Source organism: Crocodylus siamensis, chromosome 4 (assembly GCF_052110815.1).
Source record: "Crocodylus siamensis isolate JL-2025a chromosome 4, ASM5211081v1, whole genome shotgun sequence".
Taxonomy (NCBI): domain Eukaryota; kingdom Metazoa; phylum Chordata; order Crocodylia; family Crocodylidae; genus Crocodylus; species Crocodylus siamensis.
Window position 1 is genome coordinate 86806321 of NC_143398.1, and position 18298 is coordinate 86824618.

An 18298-nucleotide genomic window follows, 5' to 3' on the forward strand; every position below is an offset into this window, starting at 1 on the left:
TTAGCCTATGGCATTGTATATGTGCTTTTAGAGATGTAAGACTTTTTGCAAAAGAGTTACTTTTAACATGTAAAGCGATTTGCAATGGATCTGGAGGCTTTTCATCTTTCTGTCTGATTATACTTCAGTGAACGAAATAGTTGCATTTAATATCTGTCACAGTCACCATATTGATTTTTCTGCAGCTTGAAACCAAGGCTCACAGCATCCATTCCAGTCTGTTTCCAAATTAATTAATCTGGGAAGGAAAACAAAAATACCTTACAAATGGAAAGCATTTTGCAGCTGCTTTCAACTAAAGCATTTTAGTGTTCTTTAAACAAGGGTCAGTTAGAAAGTAATGTCCTATATTTTTCTCAGCCAAATATTATTGAAAAAAATATTAAACGTCTATGAAAAAAATTGTATGAAAATCACTGAACACACAGCTTTTGTGCATCATAATCTCCCTCTCCATCAATGGCCTTTTCCCACCAGTGAACAAGGGCACATATCAATTGTAAAAGTTCTTGTTGCATAGTCTCCATGGTTTGGCTATCATCCCATAAATATCACTTTTACAATTTGTCCTTCAAAGGCACCCAAAGATGGTAATTGGAGGGTGTCATGTCTAGGCTGTATAGAGGATGGGGCAGCAGTGTATCCAACCGATGAGATTGCCTCTGGGGTGCAGGCAAGCATTGACATGCAGAAACAGCACCTGAGACAGGTCTCTGTCATACAATGTTTCAGTTTCAAGTGGAGGTTCAAACATTTGGACAAAAAAATTCTCACGGACCGATTGTGCCTCACTTAGAACAGAAAAATTAGGAGGCATTACTTTCTGACTGAGTATCATACATCACAGCAGCCTTGTTTCTGTACTGACGTCATTTGCAGGATTTAAGAACTTATTTCTTGTTACTAGTATGAGGGATCTAAATTTCTGGATTTTTCCACATAGAAGCAAGCAGCCTACAATGTACCAAGCCATTGACAGCTACGTGACTGATGGTACACATGGAAGTTCTTGTCAGAACAGTCAGACATGCTGCAGTAAGATAATAAAAGGTAACTTAAAAGTTGTGGACTCCAGCATTGAGAAATGTGGTAATCTTCTACCACGAATTAGAAGTCTTTCTTCTTATAGCCTGAGGAGAATTCAGCATCTCTGCTGGGGTATGATAACAGAACCAAAACCACTTCCAAGTGGAAAGATTACTTGAGCCATCTTTATTTCAGTATCTAACAGCAAATGCCATTGAACAGTTCATAGATGAGGTTCCTTTAACTCAGTTCATCTTTGACTGATTAATGAATCAGCATTTTCATGACCAATTGCAAACCTATCATCCTCCACAATTAAATGAATTTGCGTCCAACTGCCTGGTCATGATGAGGTAAACACAACCAAACAAGAAGCCAAATTATAAATCCAAGTATAAACTTTAATCAAAGTATTAGCAGAGAGTACAATTTACAATAAAGTATTTTTTCACAAGGTACAAAAAATACATAATAAATAAAACAACTGTCCTTTACAAATATGGTACAGGTGTTGCTTACTATAATGCACTTCTCTGTCACAACCCCTTGCTCTCCTCCAGGATTAAATTATATATTCTGTGAAGGGTTCTCCTTCAGGAACAGGAGAGTATTTGCAGAGCAAACTGTCAGCCAAAATCATGATACAGTGACGATGAGGGTAGTGACTGATGAAAGGATCGTGTAAACATATACGTACCTTCATTTACATGAGTAGTGAAGATACCAATATGTAAGTGCATGGAGGATCAGGGTTAAACCAAGACTGAACAGCTCAGTTAAACATAACCTCATGCTCCTGAAGCGGCCCAAACTTTGTGACTGTTTTTAAAATAAGAAGCGATATTGGGGTCCTGCACTTCTGGCTGATTGAGTCTCACGTTCAGAAATATTCTGACTACAGCAGGTAAGGGAAAACCAATTTTTTAGACAGAAATGGAAGATGAATAAGTTATTAATTACCAGAATCTATATAGAAATGCATGTGGTTCAGTAAATTGTGTTGCGTTTTGTTCAAACCAAAAAAAAAATAAAAAAAATCAGCCGTCAATGGGAAGCCGATCACTGATAAAATACCACAATCCTTCTTCCTTTTGCCATGTCTTCTCCTGAAGCACATTTGCTCAGTCATTTTATAAATGATTCTTCTCTGAAGAGCAAAGACCTATTTTAAAATACAAAACACTGGACTAATTGCCACAATGCATCTGTTGAAGCTGATGCAAGGGAGTCTGGGTTACATCCAAGGAGTAGTTTGAGAAGTAAAAGCTGGAACAACAGTATAAAACAAAATCTGACAGGCCCTGAACTAGAAACAGGTATTGATACAGACAGAAAATGTACCATTGGGATTGTGGTAGAAAGGAAACAGACTTCAAACCTTTTCCTTCCAAAAATCAATCTTCAATATTAAATTATTCATGGAACTTTTTGCAATCTTACTTCTGTACTCTACTTACTCAATCCTACAGTTAGGTCATTGTGTTTAACATTGTAAATGATAGGCCAGGATCCACACTTTCCAGCCATAGACAAAAAAATGATAACTGACTTGGTATTTGGTAGTGCTGGTTTAGACAGGGACTCTGTTGTCCTTGGCCCACTTCTTCATGATGCGGATGATGTACTCTACCTGGGGGTTACCAGTGCTCCTTAGGAGATGCAGTACTTTGCGTAGGGTTTCTCTGGGTAAATGAAGGGCAAAGATGTAAAAGAGAGTGAGGGTCACTTTACTAAATAACAACTGACATTTCTAAAGAGTGTGCCCATGAACTCAACTTCATCACCACTCTGGACACAAAAAATCATGGACTGAACAGAGACGTGAATTATCTTCCTCACTACAGTCTGCTTAAACTCCAACCATACTGGGTACCCATACCATAACCCACAAGAAATTTCTTTTCCTTCCCCTGCCATGTGGACAGTATGATTGCCCTCAGAGCAGTTCAACTAACACATCCACTTGCACAGACTAGCAACAGATTTCCCCAGCATACACAGGAGAGTCACCCCCTTCTGCACTCCACTTAGCTTGAAAAAGGATACTGTGTTATCTGAAAGCTTACCAGAAACATCAACCCACCTCCAAGCTGGTCTAATAAAAGATATCAACTCAAACCAAAAGACTGTCTGTCATATAGCCCCAGACCAATACAGCTGACCCCAAAAGAAAACTACCTGGCATTTCTATGCTTGTTAATATCCTGAAGGACACAAAAACACAAGACTCTAGAAATAAAGGTCCCTTTCCCTACTACTGAAGAGGAGGAACAGCTGATAAAAAACACACAGTAAAGCTAGACAGTGGTTCAGGCCTAAAAAGAATAATGTGTTTAGTTATAATGAGGGGAAATTTTAAGTGATCAACATGTAATTATTCAGGCTAGAGCCTGGTCAGAATATAAAAATTAAAAATAACAACTGCTACAAAAAAAAGCCACAAAACTCAGCAAGTAGTTACAACCTCAGTTTTTCATGCCATGTGAAAAGACAGCATATAAAGAACAGCAACATGTACATTTAATGCAGGAGCACTGCCTCAGGGCTTAAAAGGTAATTATACCAAGTGTCTGACCATGTGAAGAATGGCACGTTTATTATTACTCAGAAAGAAAAGGACTGCTTGCAGAAGCATCACTCTCTCATGCACCCCTATCTTCTTTAGGGTATGGATAGTCATAGCATTTGAAATGTTTCAAAAAGCTACCATATAGATGAGCACATGAGATAAATTGCTCCCAAGCATGATAAAACAGTACCCAAAGGGAGCTGGTACAATTTTTTATTGTTTTATGCCACTGTACATCTCTTCAGGTTGTGGATCCTTCATGCAGTGATTGCCCTCACACCTTCTCCCAGCACCCCGGCTGCTACTGCCCCCCTCCCTCAGCCACCCCTCTCCCTCGATCTCCCTGCATTCCTTGCACACATGGGCTCATGGGACTTGAGGTGCTCCTTGGGGTTGCCACCACTTGAGGCACTGTTGTTCCCTGTAACCTGAAGCCAGGAGTCCTAGTACCTGGGACACCCCAAGTGCCAGAGGCCAGGTGCTCTGAGTTCTAGAAACCCCAGCCTTGCAGTGCAGGAAGCAATGGTGCCCTAACCAAGAGTCTGCTTGGCTCCTGTAGGAGGGAGAAAGAGTGGAAGCAGAGACACAGGTGCCGTATGCACCTCGTAACACCCCAATGTCTGGAGAGCCTGCTGTAGCATGCAGCTATAGCAATTCCAAAGTGTTCTGGTCAGAAAGTGAAGTAAGGGCTCCCTGTGTGTTCCACAGCAGAAGCACTATGTTTTGAAACGTTTTTAAACCCACATTTCAAATAGCCTGCCTATTTTAGACTGCTCCTGTTGACTACTGACAAATCTTAGCCTTGTCTAGCTAGAGATATCCAATAAATATATTTGCAGTCTGAGGCGGCTTGCATCGGGGGGGATCTACTTAACTTAAAGATAAGTCAGTAGGTCATCCTTCACATCTCCTGTACCCATTAGATTAGAAGAAAGACAACAGAAATGCCATTTGAGTACATAACCACTGGGGCAGCACTTGTCTCTTTTAAAAAGTAAACGAGTTGGAGAAGGTAGGGTTATCCATTCCTTTTCATAAAAGCAGCTCTTAATGCAATTCTGGCTTACTGCTAGTTAGACAAGGAAGACTAGGTGAGAATTTCATACAAAATAAGAGTACTTACTTGGGTTCTCGGCCAGCTAAGATCATCTGGAAGATGCCCACGCAGGCACCTCTCTTGCCTTCCCAGTATTCAGGGTTAGGGTCCTGTCTCTCCAAAACATCAAAGGCCTGGGCTGAATAATAAAACTGGCCCATCTGTGTAGCAAAAGAAAGCACCACATATCTCAGACACACGTGACTGTCTAAACAGAAAGAGATCCAAAATTCTGATGCTATTTTTCTGGAGTTACAGTTATGCAAACAGCATACTTTTTCCTGCTCTTCCAAACTGCTCAGAACTGCAAGAGGCACATTTCAGTTTCAAGTAGATTGCACAGAGATTCGGAAAATAAGTATTATCTTAATCAGGACTTTGAATTATTATTAGTATTTTGCCTACCCCTGCTGTAGGTTGAATATTCTGTATCGGGGTATCTTGAACTTAAGGAGAAACCCTTTCCCCTGGTGCTTAACCAGTCAGCATCCAGTCCATCAAGTGAAGTGTTTGGGGGTCCAGGCTTTTGACATAAAAGTTCTAGTTGGCCTGGGCTTGATCAGTGCTTATGTGGACATTTTCAACACAACCCTGTCAGCCAAAACTGCTTCAGGTGGTAGAGAGCTATGAAGATGAATATGACCCAGTTTCATCTGGCTTTGGCAATCACCCAGAAGATTAGAGAAATTGGTGAGATGTTCAAAAGGCCTTGATTCTACCACAGAAGACAGACATCTGGTAATGATTCTCAACTCAAACAGCCTCTGAAATAAAGGTCTGAAAATCTGACCTTGTTCTTGACAAAACGGGTCTAGCAGAAATGTCCCCCAATCACAGATTACCAGAATGGTGGTTTGTAGCACTAAAGCCCCAGTGTTGCATGTACAAATATAAAACAAACAGACAGTTCCTGCCTGGAATAGTCAAGGCAAGTCTAGACTGTAGCAGCCAGTTATGATCTCTCTGTGTTCAATAATAACCAAAGTAAGAGTTATTGGAAGTTAAGATCTCACTCTGGTGGAATTAATATACATTTGTTCAGTCTCCTCAGAGCTAAGATAGGATAAAATCCCCTATATTCTCTTGGACATAAAGAAATATCAGGAATAGAATATTTTCCCTCCATATTGTCATGCCACACTTCTATGCTTTCTTTAAGTTAATAACAACAACAACAACAAGTGAGGCCACTTCTTTCTTTAATAGGCTTTAGGAAGATAGCACCCTGAAGAAGGATAGGGGAAGGGACAAAGAATGAAAGTGACTGGGACAGCTGCAGGCAACAATGTCTAGTATCTATTTCTCAGCTGTAACTTCTGTCTATGCCCAAAGGAAGGGTATGAGGTGACTTTTCAAGTTCAGTTTTTGGTTGGACTTGTCATGGTTCTTGACACTTGCCGTGCTTCTAGGAGGAACCCTGGTACTGACAGAAAAGGAAGATGACTGACACCTTTGGTATAAGGAAGCTTTCTGGATGAGCATTCTGGCTGATGAAAACATTCTTAGCCTTTGTTGAGACAGCTACCTAAAGGAGCTTGTGGAAGGATGGTATAGTATGGATACCAACAGACCTAGTTGTCCTCAGATCCTTGAGGGAATAGAGTACTTCTTCCGTCTGGTTGCATTGTTTCTCTGAAAAGGAAATCCTGTGTTGTCACCTAAACTTCTTTCAGAATCTCAGAATTGCTCTACATATAAAAAAGATGTACGTGTACATTTAGGAAACCTACACTTAAAATTCCTCAGTTGTTTAAAACCTGGCAGATATACACAATGGCAAATTTCAGCCTTAAAATGAGCTGTACATTATGACTAGGAGTATTGGGTCCAGTTTTGGGCACCATTCTTCAAGAAGGACGTGGATAGAGTTGAGAGGGTCCAGAGGAGCCCACTCGTATGGTCAGGGGCTGGCAGGCAAGGCCCTATGAGGAGAGACTGAGGGACTTGGACCTCTTCAGCCTCCACAAGAGAAGGTTGAGAGGGTATCTTGTGACTGTCTACAAATTCATTATGGGAATGCAGCAAGGGATTGGAGATGCTCTTTTCACCAGGGTGCCTCTTGGGGTAACAAGGAACAATGGTCACAAACTGACAGAGAGCAAATTTAGGCTGAATATCAGGAAAAACTTCTTTGCAGTAAGGGTGGCCAAAATTTGGACTGGGCTCCCAAGGGAGGTGGTGCTGTCTCCCACCTTGAGGGTCTTTAAGAGAAGGCTGTATAGGCACCTGGCTGGGGGCATCTGGCCTGCGCTCTTTTCTACCCAGTCAGGGGGCTGGACTCAATGGGCAGGGGGCTGGACTCAATGATCCTCTGGGGTCCCTTCCAACCCAAATGTCTATGAAATCTATTAAATATGCCAGAATTATTAACCTGGGACAATTCTCCAAGGTTTGTTAACTTAGTAAAGAAACTTATCCAGAGCCAGGTATACAGACATTTGAATGCTGAGGCCCTGAAGAGTGCAGAACTTGCAGTGATGATGACACTGTAGAACTAGGGGGAAAGTGGGGCAGGGGGAGAAGGGTGCTGTGCAGACATCTCAGCATGCTCTGCAGGCTCCCTTAGTCAGTCTGGCAACAGATGGCAGTAGTGCATAGGGTAGACCCAATTGGCTGACCCAGACTGGCCATGGTCAACCTGTGTTTCCCTGTGACAATTGTGGGGATTACTAAGGGGGTTTGCTCTGCTCCCTGCTGGAGCAGTAGAGTCCAGCAAGCAACATGCTGTTTCCCTGAGAGGTGGCACGAGGAATGTTAGAGGATCATGATCTGAAAGAAGCCAAAGCAGATACAGACATTCGCTCTCCCAGGAGAAACTCTCCCAGGAATAATTTAACTCTGGTTGTTCCCCAACTCATTTTTCTCCTGGAGCAGCCATTTTAAACCTCAGAAAAAAAGCCTGAACATCTGTACTCTTGTAGTTTCTCCTGGGAGATCAGTGACTCTCCCAGGAGAAACTGAATGCCTATACAAGGCCAGTTTACAAGACTACATAGCTATATCACTTACAAGGCAATTATTGATGTTTTTTTAACATCCAACACTAATAAATTCTGGAAAAATCCTAGTACTCTATTCCCAGTGATTTCACCAAATTATTCATTGTATGTACTCTCAAGGTTGTGGGGGAAATGGGGTTGAGGAAGAAAAACCATCCAAAGCATCAGTGCTGATATTCTAAGTCTCAAACAGAAAGAGAAGAATTGCTAGGAAGAGCTTCAAATCTCCTCTGGAACTTTTTTCTCAAAACTACTTTCTGTTGCTACTAGTAGTAATAGCTCTTTCTGTGGTAGAAATGGTGATTAGCCCTAATGATAGCACTAGTACAAAACAATCGCAAGAGCTTTAATTAGTGTAATCGCCTGCCCGAAAGATACCCTGGTTAAAATGCTGATAAATCCTTCTCAGTCTACCAGCATCACTGGAGTTTCATTAGTTCAGAAAGTGGTGGGGAATATTAAGAATGAGAGTCTACTGTAAAAGAGGCCTCTGAGTGGGATGCAGCAGAATTCAAACAACTCACTTTGTAGCAATCATTTGCAATAAGCTGCAAGAGGCTGAAGGATGCTCCTGAATTTTCCATCTTCAGATAGAGTTCCCATGCTAGTCGAGGTTTCTTGTTCATGATATCTGCAATGAGAACAGGAAGTTGAAAAGGCAAAGAAATACTGCCCAATAACAGCTGAAGTAAATGTCTGTAACCTTTTAACCCCAGTCTACCAAAATCTCCCATTCATACCAAACACCACAGAACAGTGGTTTTCAACCTGCGGTCTGTGAACCCCTAAGAGTCTACAGACTATATCTAAGAGGTCCACAAACATTACTATGATCAATCAAAAGCATGTAAATACCCACACTTACAATTTAAAGGGGTCCACACCACCATTCACAATTTCCAAAGGGGTTTGCACCTGCATTCAAAAATTTTTAGGAGTTCACATACAAAAAAAAAAAAGGTTGAAAAACACTGCCATAGAATAAAGAGCAAATTCCTCAGCCCCACCAGTAACAATTATAAGGCTAGACCTGCAAATGATGCAAGTCCATAACATCTCAGATTTACATTATATCAACAGAGTAGGCTAGAATGGATCACTGGTTCTTCTACTCTGGAAAACCATGTGACAGATTATTCCACTGGTCTACTTCATATGAAATACTACCCACAGGAAAAGGAAATGCCAAATGTATAAAAGGATTCCAAGAAGCGGGGATGGAAATAACATCTCAGATTTACATTATAGTACATGAACAGAGTACTAATTAGGCTGGAAGATACAAAGAAGGCTCTCTGCATTACACATCTGAAAATCAGGAAATGGCGACAGTAGTAAGAAGGCTTTAAAAGTTTAAATTTTGTGAAAAAAAAGCTGTATCTTGCTTCACTATCCTTCCAACTTAGATACTCCACAACCACAAAAATGAAGAAACATTACAAATCTGTTTCTTGTTAGCACTTATCTTCCTTTAGCAAAGAACAAACAGCGTTTATAACAGCATTCTTGGCCAATGAAACAGTCTCAAGACTATGATGTGCATTTTAACATCAAGTTGAGCTTTGACTGAATGTAATCAGATGCCTTAGCAAAAACAAGTAAAATAATCTTCATATCCTTTAAATAATAAAAATTGATTGAAAATCTTTCAGCTCCATCTTGGGAGGACATGTCTGTTGTCATAAAAACTGAAAAGAGTTTGTATCAAGTTTGCCATATGTATTCTGTTACTTGTAGCATAGTACTAAAAAAATAATAAGCAACTGAAATTCACTTACAGTTTCTTAAGCTTTGGTATAGTCATAAAGGTACCATCCACGAATGACCTCCATCCTAGATGAACTCCTGAGGTCCCTTCTAACCCTAATTTTCTATGATTCCATAAAGTCTTAGGGCTTTTAGAGATAATTAGTCAGAACGTGGAGAATGTTTATACTCAAGAAAGTATTTAATGTGTGGCATTGGACTGTGGCATCCTCTTATTTCTGGATGTATTCAAAACTGTAAGAGTCAATATTGTGCATTTTCACATTCACAAAAACTTAACAGAAGGACACAAGACTGAAGTCCTCAATGCCCAGTGTCCATTTGATTGTAAACATTAATTTGTATGGTTCTATAGCCCAAAGGAATACAAAGTGTAGGCAAGACTCTTATCACCATGCTTCCAGTGGCAAATTTCTTTCAAGAACCCTTAAAATCTTGCAGTTATTTTAACCCTGCTTATGTAAACAAGAGGTAGGCTTTTACCTAAAACCTCAATAGTATAAACATAATTAATCATACAAGTGCCTGAATGGAACTATACTTGAATTCCAGTAAGGAGATTTGCCCAATACTTTGGGAGACAAAATTCTAAAAGTTGATCTTCTAAAGCTAAGAAATCTGATCTTTGTATTTAATTTAAAAGTTGGCCTGTTAATTTCAGACATAACGATGTATCAGTGGAACTGGATAGTTTCTTGAATTTGAGCTAGAATTGGAGGGGAGGGATAGACCTTTCTGAACACTGGCCATTAACATAGGGAAGTTTTCTGCATTCTTGGCATTACTGGCACAGAAGTCAAGAGGAGCAACAATTATTGCCTATGTTAACTGGAGATACCAATGTAAATCTGAAGTGCATTGAAAAGATACTCAAAAGTAGTTTCTCTGCACAAACTACCTCTACTGATAAGTAAAATGCTCAGTTAAGTTAAAGATTACATAACATTATCATGTTTCTGAGCATAATCTACTTGCCAGCCAGAGACAGTGAGAAATCAGGAAGACCTGTCCATATGGTACAATACTGCAGAAGTAAGTGCAGTATGGGAGATGATAATGGCCATCAGAATAGGTGTTTAATCGGACGTTTTCTGCAGGGCAGGAAGCAAGACATTTGTTTTGTTAGCTCTGGTAGTAGCACACACTACAGGGGAGAGACGTGTCTTATATGATGACCTGATAACCAGTCACTGAAAACCTAACAAACCACAGTTCTCTGCATGAAAAAACAATGCATTTATAGTTCTTTAACAACTACTAAGCTGTGTATATGCAGAAAGACAGTACTATGCTGGGAGATGAAACACAATGAGTTTTTACCTTTTTCAGGATACGATCTATATAATCAGCAAAAGAGCTGACTGTGTAATGCACCTAAAAAGCTGCACTACCAGCATCTTTGGCCCCTTGCAAATAGTTTAAGGTAGACATGTCTACGACTCAATACTTGTTCATATTCAAAATGAGTATGCTATAATACTTATATGGGGCCTTTCAACCAGAAAGATCCTAAAGCTATTTGCATGCTTGGCAAATAAAGGGATCACTACACCTATCCCTGAAAGCAGCTTTATCTGTAATGAAATGCAACAGTTGTTTACCTGTGCATTTTAAAGACAGATAATAATTTAGCAACTCATCTTCCACATGTGTGAATTTAGTATGAAGAAAACAATTACCAAGACAGCATTTACCTAATGTACCCAACAATACTTAACTATCCTTATGCAAGTGCTGTGAGATCTTTTAATGACCAAACTATCTTAGTTTTAAACTTTATCTAAAAGGAAGTATTTTGAGCAGTTACAACATGCCTAGCACCAATATCAAATAACTTCTTTACTACATAATTAAAAAAGGAAGTACACTACCTACCAAAACACCATTATAATCTCCTGCTGAACCCAAGAGATCTTTCATCAGGTTGAAACCTTAATAATTTCCAGGGAAAAACTTTAACAAAAAAAACCTGACAATAAACAAACCTGCTAGTTTTATGGATTGGGAAAGAAATTCTGGAATCCCAAAGCTGAGTCAGAGAGAGGGGTTAGCCGCGCATGTGTGATGTGATGTGGCAGGCCCCAAGTGACCTCTTTTAGAAGGTCACATCTATATGCTGATGATCTCTCTTCAGCACAGACTACGTCCTAATGGTTGCTGCTCAGGAAGTTAAGGGTGTTGTTGAAGGAAATGGGTAACTTGAGAAAAATCTCCAGATCTGAGTTGGCCTACAGAAAGGTACCACCAACTGTGTGATTTCAGACTGATTAAAAGCCATGTAAGCAATACTGGCAAGCAACCATCAGACTGAATGCAGTGTAGATATATCCTTAATTAGCAGGATATTTTTAAAATTGGAAAGGAAACATTTGTGCTACTACATTAGGGAAAAAATTAAGATTGGTAATCTCTGTTCAGATTGTTGAGAACTGACAAGAGAATATTCCTACAGCTCAGGAAGGAGGTACAGTAACATCGATAGAATTATGCTAGGGTCAACACCAAAATATAGGTATTTAAAAAAAATCAGCCAGATGCACTGCTTGTGCAGTAAATTGGCCACACTGTAGCTGATCACAGTTAAGGCACTTTTCTGTTCACTTTCGTGGAGCACTAGATCCACCCACAACATAGAATGAGCAGAGTGCCAAGACGGATGCAAAAAGGGGGATCTGTATCTAGCAATTTTGAGAGTAAAGTGACTCACAGCAGCGAGCTAGCCAGCTAAGGTAAACATAATCATTCTTTATCTTCTCACTCTGGATCAACAGGAACACCTGTGGGGGGGGAAAAATAATTAGGAGTATGTGTGTGTATGCATGCATGCGCGCTCTGCAATATAGAGAAACTAGATCCATCTCCACAATACACAGCCAAGGTTTACGCCAGACAAAGAGCAGCTTGATAGGAAGAACTGGGAGTATAAAACTGCAATGTACAGGGGTATTTCTGTCAGGCAGGTGGAGAACTGAAACAGTACAATGCTTATCATGGGATTTCTGCAGCTTTACAGTGCCAAACTATGGGGAGGGTATGGCTTTGCTTGAACAACTGCCAGTGGGTATTGATATACAACAAGCAGAGCATAAAGGAAGATGGGGCTATGGGAAAAACAACTAGGAATGCAACTGTTTAGCATGTAGTGCAAGCTGTGAAATTATCATCCTTCTAAAATACCAGAAGAGGCCTCACGGTAATGATGATCTCTTCCATTCCCTCTACCACTTACTGTATGAAACAAACCTGAAGTTCCTGAAGTAGCAATAACAGCCCTTAAACCATCAGTTTTAGAGAGGCTCTGGGTCAAAATACTATCTTTTACAATTTATTATGGAGACAGAATCATTACTGCATTTGACAGTCAGAAGGAGGTAAAGGTGGTCTTGTGTTCTTAAATCTTCTGTGGTGGCTTCACTCAGCAAAAAAGATAAAAATACCCATTCTTTATTGGGGATGGTGGCAAAAAAAATCAAACCCCTTTCTCCATGTACATGGGTTATTCTGCCCATAATTATAAAAAGCACTTACTGGAAAATAATGTTTTGCCAATCAATCAAATGGTTTTATTGTTTAAACATTGCTAATGCTCTAATTCAGAATGGAGTGTTATTGCTATGAGTAGCATTTCACCCCGCAGATTGGTCCCTTATGCCCAGAGGGGCCACTCTTTTTGAAAAATTATGTTACACAGAGGGTTACTTCTGGAGACATTTAATAAATTTATGAACTGCTGAAGAGGGTAATCCTTACATGGATGCGTGGCCACAGTCACAGATCACTAGACACCAAAACAGTACCAATGGGCTTACTTAAATTTATAAGCAGTTCCAAAATTGTCATCTATATAATGCAAATCCACTCAGCACAGTTTGTAAAAATACAGACAAAAGCAGGAGGACCTATTATTCAAGGCTAAATTTATAAGTCTTTGGTGTTTCTGCAACCCAGATGCAGTATATTTAAAAGTGCAATCATTTAGTTCAAATTCTGGCCTGCGGGCCAAATGCAGCCTATAGAGCCATCGCATCTGTCCTGCGGGGTTCCCCACAGGTTGGGAAATTTGGCAGCAGGGAGCAGTGGCCTTTAATATGTGAACCCAGTCAGAACCAGATCAGGTCTTCTTCCCTCACGCAGGGCTGGGCCATGCCCTCTTTCCTCCATGGGGCTGGGTCATACCTCTTTTCCCCAGTGGGGCTGGTTTGGGCCAGGCCATGCCCTTCTTCTCCTCAAGCCATGTCCCCTTTTCCCCTGCAAGGCTGGGTTAGGCCCAAGCCATGTCCCCTTTCCCCACACAGCCAGATTGGGACTGAGCCATACCCCTTTTACCCCCTGGTAGGCTCACATCCTTACCCCACTCCCCACTGCAGAGCTAGGTGAAGGCCCCTTCTCCTCTGTGGTGCTGGGCTCAGATTGGGCTGCCCCCTTCCCAACTCCGATGGTTGGATGATGTCCGCCATACCAGCCCCAGGTACTAGTTTGGAACCACCATGCAGCCCACAGTCTGACCAGACACTGTCCATCTGTCCCACTGGGAAAAAAGTTTGAGCACCACTACCAGAGACTACAAGTGGCCTCCTAATATGACTTCAAACCTGTTAGCTTGAATTTTCACAAATGTTAAGAGGGGTTATTCAATTGTATTAAACCAACTAAACTGAGCTGATAGGACTGTAGCACATACCCTTTTTGCCTATCAATCTTGGACAGGTTTTTGGAGAAGCTTTAATTCCAATCACAGAAATAAGAAATTAACTCTTCCTGTTCTTCACCCAAACCTCTCATCATATTGCCCCAGAAATCTAAGGTTCAAATATCAGAAGACTGTTAAAAAAAAAAGAATTTTATCAAAACCATCTGACTTAAAATAACAAACCACATGCTGGGTTTCTTGTCCTACCTCCCACTCCAATTTTCTGATCTTTACTGCTTTTGAGAAGTCTCACTTAATTCTTCAGAGCAGTTATTACTCTGTGTGTATTTCAACTTCCAATGCACAAAACATGCTGTGCATACGAAGAAGCAAAACTCCTCAAGCCTACCTGGATGTTGTGGAAACATTTTTTGTTTTTTTTTCTCCTCTCACATATAACAAACCCCTAAGTCAACGTTCAGTTATCCAATCTCTTTCACTCAACAGACTTTGCTCTGCCTGAACAATAAGGCTGCCTGGGATCCCAGACAGACAGAAACCATAATCAAGGGGGTATTCTCTGATCAATTAGAAACAGCTGGGAGTGCTCCTGTGATACACTAACAGCATTATTTCCACAGTGCAAGGTTAGAACAAGCTACTTCTTCTGAATCCTATTAATTGAGAGCAAGATATACTTTTCAATTCTTGGAGCTCAGGTTCCACACAACCTGCAGGATCCCAAACAGAGTGAGAGCAATACTTGTATGGGGGAGGGGCATGTAGAAAACATTCCCATTGTTTAAGCCAACAGACATACCTCCTCACCCTCACTGAAATTGCCAGTGGCAGCTTTGGCTTGGGCGTAGTTAAAGTTAAAAGTGTCATCATTGTAGAAGTAACTCTGGAAAATAAGCCATACACAGGTTAAAAGAAGAAAACAAAACAAAGCACAGTTCCACATGGTATACAATATGAAAAATAAAGAATCAAGTTCTAAATCAGCCTACACCAGACAAATGGGTTGGAGAGGGGGAAAGAACACTATAAACCTAAGTCATTTCTAAACACTGGCTAGAGAATTAGAGTGGCTTTCCATCATGAGTTTGTGACTGCAAACATAGCTGAAACATTCCAGAGTATTAACAATAGCAGGTCTGGAGTATGTTCCAACCCAGAAATTGCAGGCTGGCAGCTTTTACTGGGTTGATCTTTCATTCTAGGCATGCTAAGACATGCTATGGTGCCATGGCTTCTTTCCCTATGACCACTCCCATCATGCACACACCTTAAAACTTAAGACTGCTTAACAGAGAGCTTTCTTTTCCCCACTAGTTTAATGGAGTGAGCAGTTTCTCCTTCCTACCTCAAGTTAGTTAAGTTACCCTTAAAACTAAAATGCTACACTGTGAGTCTCCCTCACAGATGGTTTGCCTGAATTAGTATAAGTCCCAAATCAAGCAAACTTGGTGAACAATATGCCATTTGTGGTGCACATACAGCCAACCCTCTTACTCAAAGTTCATTTTCAATATCCTCTCAGTGCTGGACACCAAAGAAGCTCAGAATTATCTTTCCTGTGCTGCATCTTTTCCAGAGCACATACAAGGCCATGTTCACACTGCAATTTTTATCAGAGCTCATGACAAGCTACGGGTACATTTGGCTTTGAACATGGTAAAAAAAAAAAAATCTGTTGCCAACTATAGTCAGCTGTATCACCTAGCTTGACTGTATCTGCATTAGAAATCTGAACTGCTGCTGAAAAAAGTAGTGGACTAGAACCTGTTTAAATACCCCAGGTTCAGTGTCTTAACACTAATCAGGCTCTTTTACCTACCAGAGACAGTTTTCGCCCTGGATAAAGTCTGTCACTATCCTCTTTGGTCTTGCACTGAATTCACCTTAAGCCCTACAATCTTGTCATAACATTACTTGCTGCTCTGAGTGGTATCTATCTCAGTTAGTTGCTCAGACAGTCAGTTGAACAATGGAGCATTCCTTGTGACCAGAGCTCAGCTGGTGCTGTATTAGATCATCTCCCCAGATGGTCCTTAGTGCCAAAAAGCCAGCTTCAGGCCAGCTGGCAGGACACTCATAGCAAGGCGTCCTTTGAGGCATGCTAGTGCCTAAAGCAGTTTTAATCAATCATTGATGGAGGTGATGTTTGCCAAAAAAACATAATGCGAACTCCACTTGTCCACATCTCTACTTGTAAAGCTAGACAAGTTGGATACCAGACAATGAAGCACAAAATGCAGACTGGGCAATCCACCCAACTATAAGAAGGTAGAGAGAGAACACTATTTGGACTGCTGGAGCTATAATAATACAGCAGTTGCAAAACTGAAACAGAGCAGTGGTCCATGTACTCAGTGTTCTGTCTTCAACAGCATCCAATACCAGTTGCTTCAAAGAAAGGCACAAAAAACCCTGAAGCAGGAAGATACGGGATAGCATGCCTAACAGGAATGTTTAAATTCTCTCTATTATTTAGACGTTGCATCAGGCCATGAAGTATTAGGGTTGTAGTCCTTTTAGAAACACATTTAAAAATACTTAAAACTGAATATTTTCGCTATTTGTATAAAAGTGCAGTCTCTTTGAATCCTACTAACCTCTTGAGCTCAATGAGCATTTTTACACATGCATGTGTTGCAGTGCTGGGAGCTTTGAAAAGCACCCAGCGCTGCAATGCATACAGTTGTATAAGTTGCAAAATGCACATCAGCACTGAGAAAATGGCAGTGATGCACTTTTGAACTAAAACACTTTGGAGGTGCCAAAAGTGCACCGTTCCAATTTTCTGCGCACTGATGCACATTTTGCTATTTATAGAACTGCATGCAGTTCATGCAGTTCACCTCAGGTCGCATACGGATTAATCGAGTCTGCTACGAAGCGGCAGATCTCCTGCTTGTCCCAGGAAAAAAAATACATGTATAAATGCCCAATAATATCATGTAGCAATGAGTTCCACCAGGCTGCATCCAATACTGCTGCTATGACTCATGCAAAGGTGGCATGGTGCCAACTGGCACCCAGCCTTTGTCAGGAGGCAATGTTCACATAGGATGTGCTACCAAACTTCTAGAACTGGCTTTCTGCAGCACCATATTTTTCCAGCATGCCTTACCAGTCCTCTATTTTGACAGCTACAGTTTGTCAGTTTCATGTCCTGCTGCCTTTATTTTAGTTATCTTGTTTACATTTTTAATGCATAGTTTGCTTCCTCCTCGTCTACTTTTTCTTTCTAAAATAACTTTGAACTCTGGTATGTTATTGTGGGACAAGATAAATAATGTCAAACCATGGGAACTATCTGCATAGATTTCACATGACATGACAGATCAAAGAAGTGGGGACAGGGATGAGTTTGTGCATACACCACTGTCTTCTACTGGGTGCTACATGAAAGATGCACTCATGTGTTTATTAGTATCTCTTAAATAACTGAGTTACAGGAGTTGCTTTTTGAGTGTAAGATGGAAAGGTGTAAATATGCACACAATACACCACTGTTCTGTGATGAATAGGACCTGCTGATTGATTCTGGAAGGGAACTGCTATATTGTTCCTCTAAGTCTAACTCACGGCTGATCAACTTCTAAGAGGCTGGGAGCTGTGCCCCACATGGACCACAACAGTGCACTGGCAGATCTTCTCTACCCCACTCCATCATTTGTGCAAGCAGCCCCCTCCACCCTGTTCCACTGCATGTACATCCATGGGAGCCACCCTTTCCACACACTTCAACAGCTCCTAGCTTCCCCAGCACTGCCACATTCCACTGTGTCACCCAGTGGGGTAGGCACTGGAAGCAGAACCTGGAGGAGGGAGAAGCCCAGAGCCCCTGGAGGCAACAGCACCCAACATGATAGGGAATGCATCAGCTGGGTGGCAGTTTAAACCCTTGGGGGCCACATGCAGCCCATAGGCAGCCAGTTGGATAGCTCTGCTCTAGCTCACCAGCAGCTGAAGAAACACTTCTTGATGTTACACAAAAATATATCATTCCACAGCAGCATTCCCTCGATTTCCCTTCTCCTCCAACAAAATCAAATCAAGTACCAGGCAACCAAAGAAGCTTTCCCTCTCTCTCAGACCTTCCCCACTGCCCAGTAGGATCATTTATCCTCTTATTTGGACTGAGAGAAAGAAAATTATCTCCACCAGCTGGTAAAACATAGCACGAGTTAAGGTACTCACAC

General features: G+C 41.0%; 1 protein-coding gene and 1 long non-coding RNA gene across 4 annotated transcripts in view; one reads left to right on the forward strand and one right to left on the reverse strand.

The window, feature by feature from the left end:
• Window positions 1-18298, forward strand: part of LOC149865962 (uncharacterized) — a 35103-nt gene that overhangs the window by 8418 nt on the left and 8387 nt on the right. The window lies entirely within an intron of this gene.
• The window catches only part of IFT56 (intraflagellar transport 56), a 54895-nt gene continuing 38003 nt past the window's right edge, over window positions 1407-18298 (reverse strand). For 2 of the 3 annotated variants that reach the window (XM_090042743.1, XM_090042742.1), the window contains 5 exons: window positions 14908-14991; window positions 12165-12234; window positions 8215-8321; window positions 4719-4852; window positions 1407-2708 (listed from right to left, as the gene is read on the reverse strand). In XM_090042743.1, coding sequence (XP_089898869.1) covers window positions 2597-2708; window positions 4719-4852; window positions 8215-8321; window positions 12165-12234; window positions 14908-14991 — 507 coding nt within the window. In that variant the 3' untranslated portion in view covers window positions 1407-2596. Of the gene's footprint in view, window positions 2709-4718; window positions 4853-8214; window positions 8322-8555; window positions 8606-12164; window positions 12235-14907; window positions 14992-18298 lie in introns of those variants that run through there. The other variant, XR_016441819.1, reaches the window with a different exon arrangement.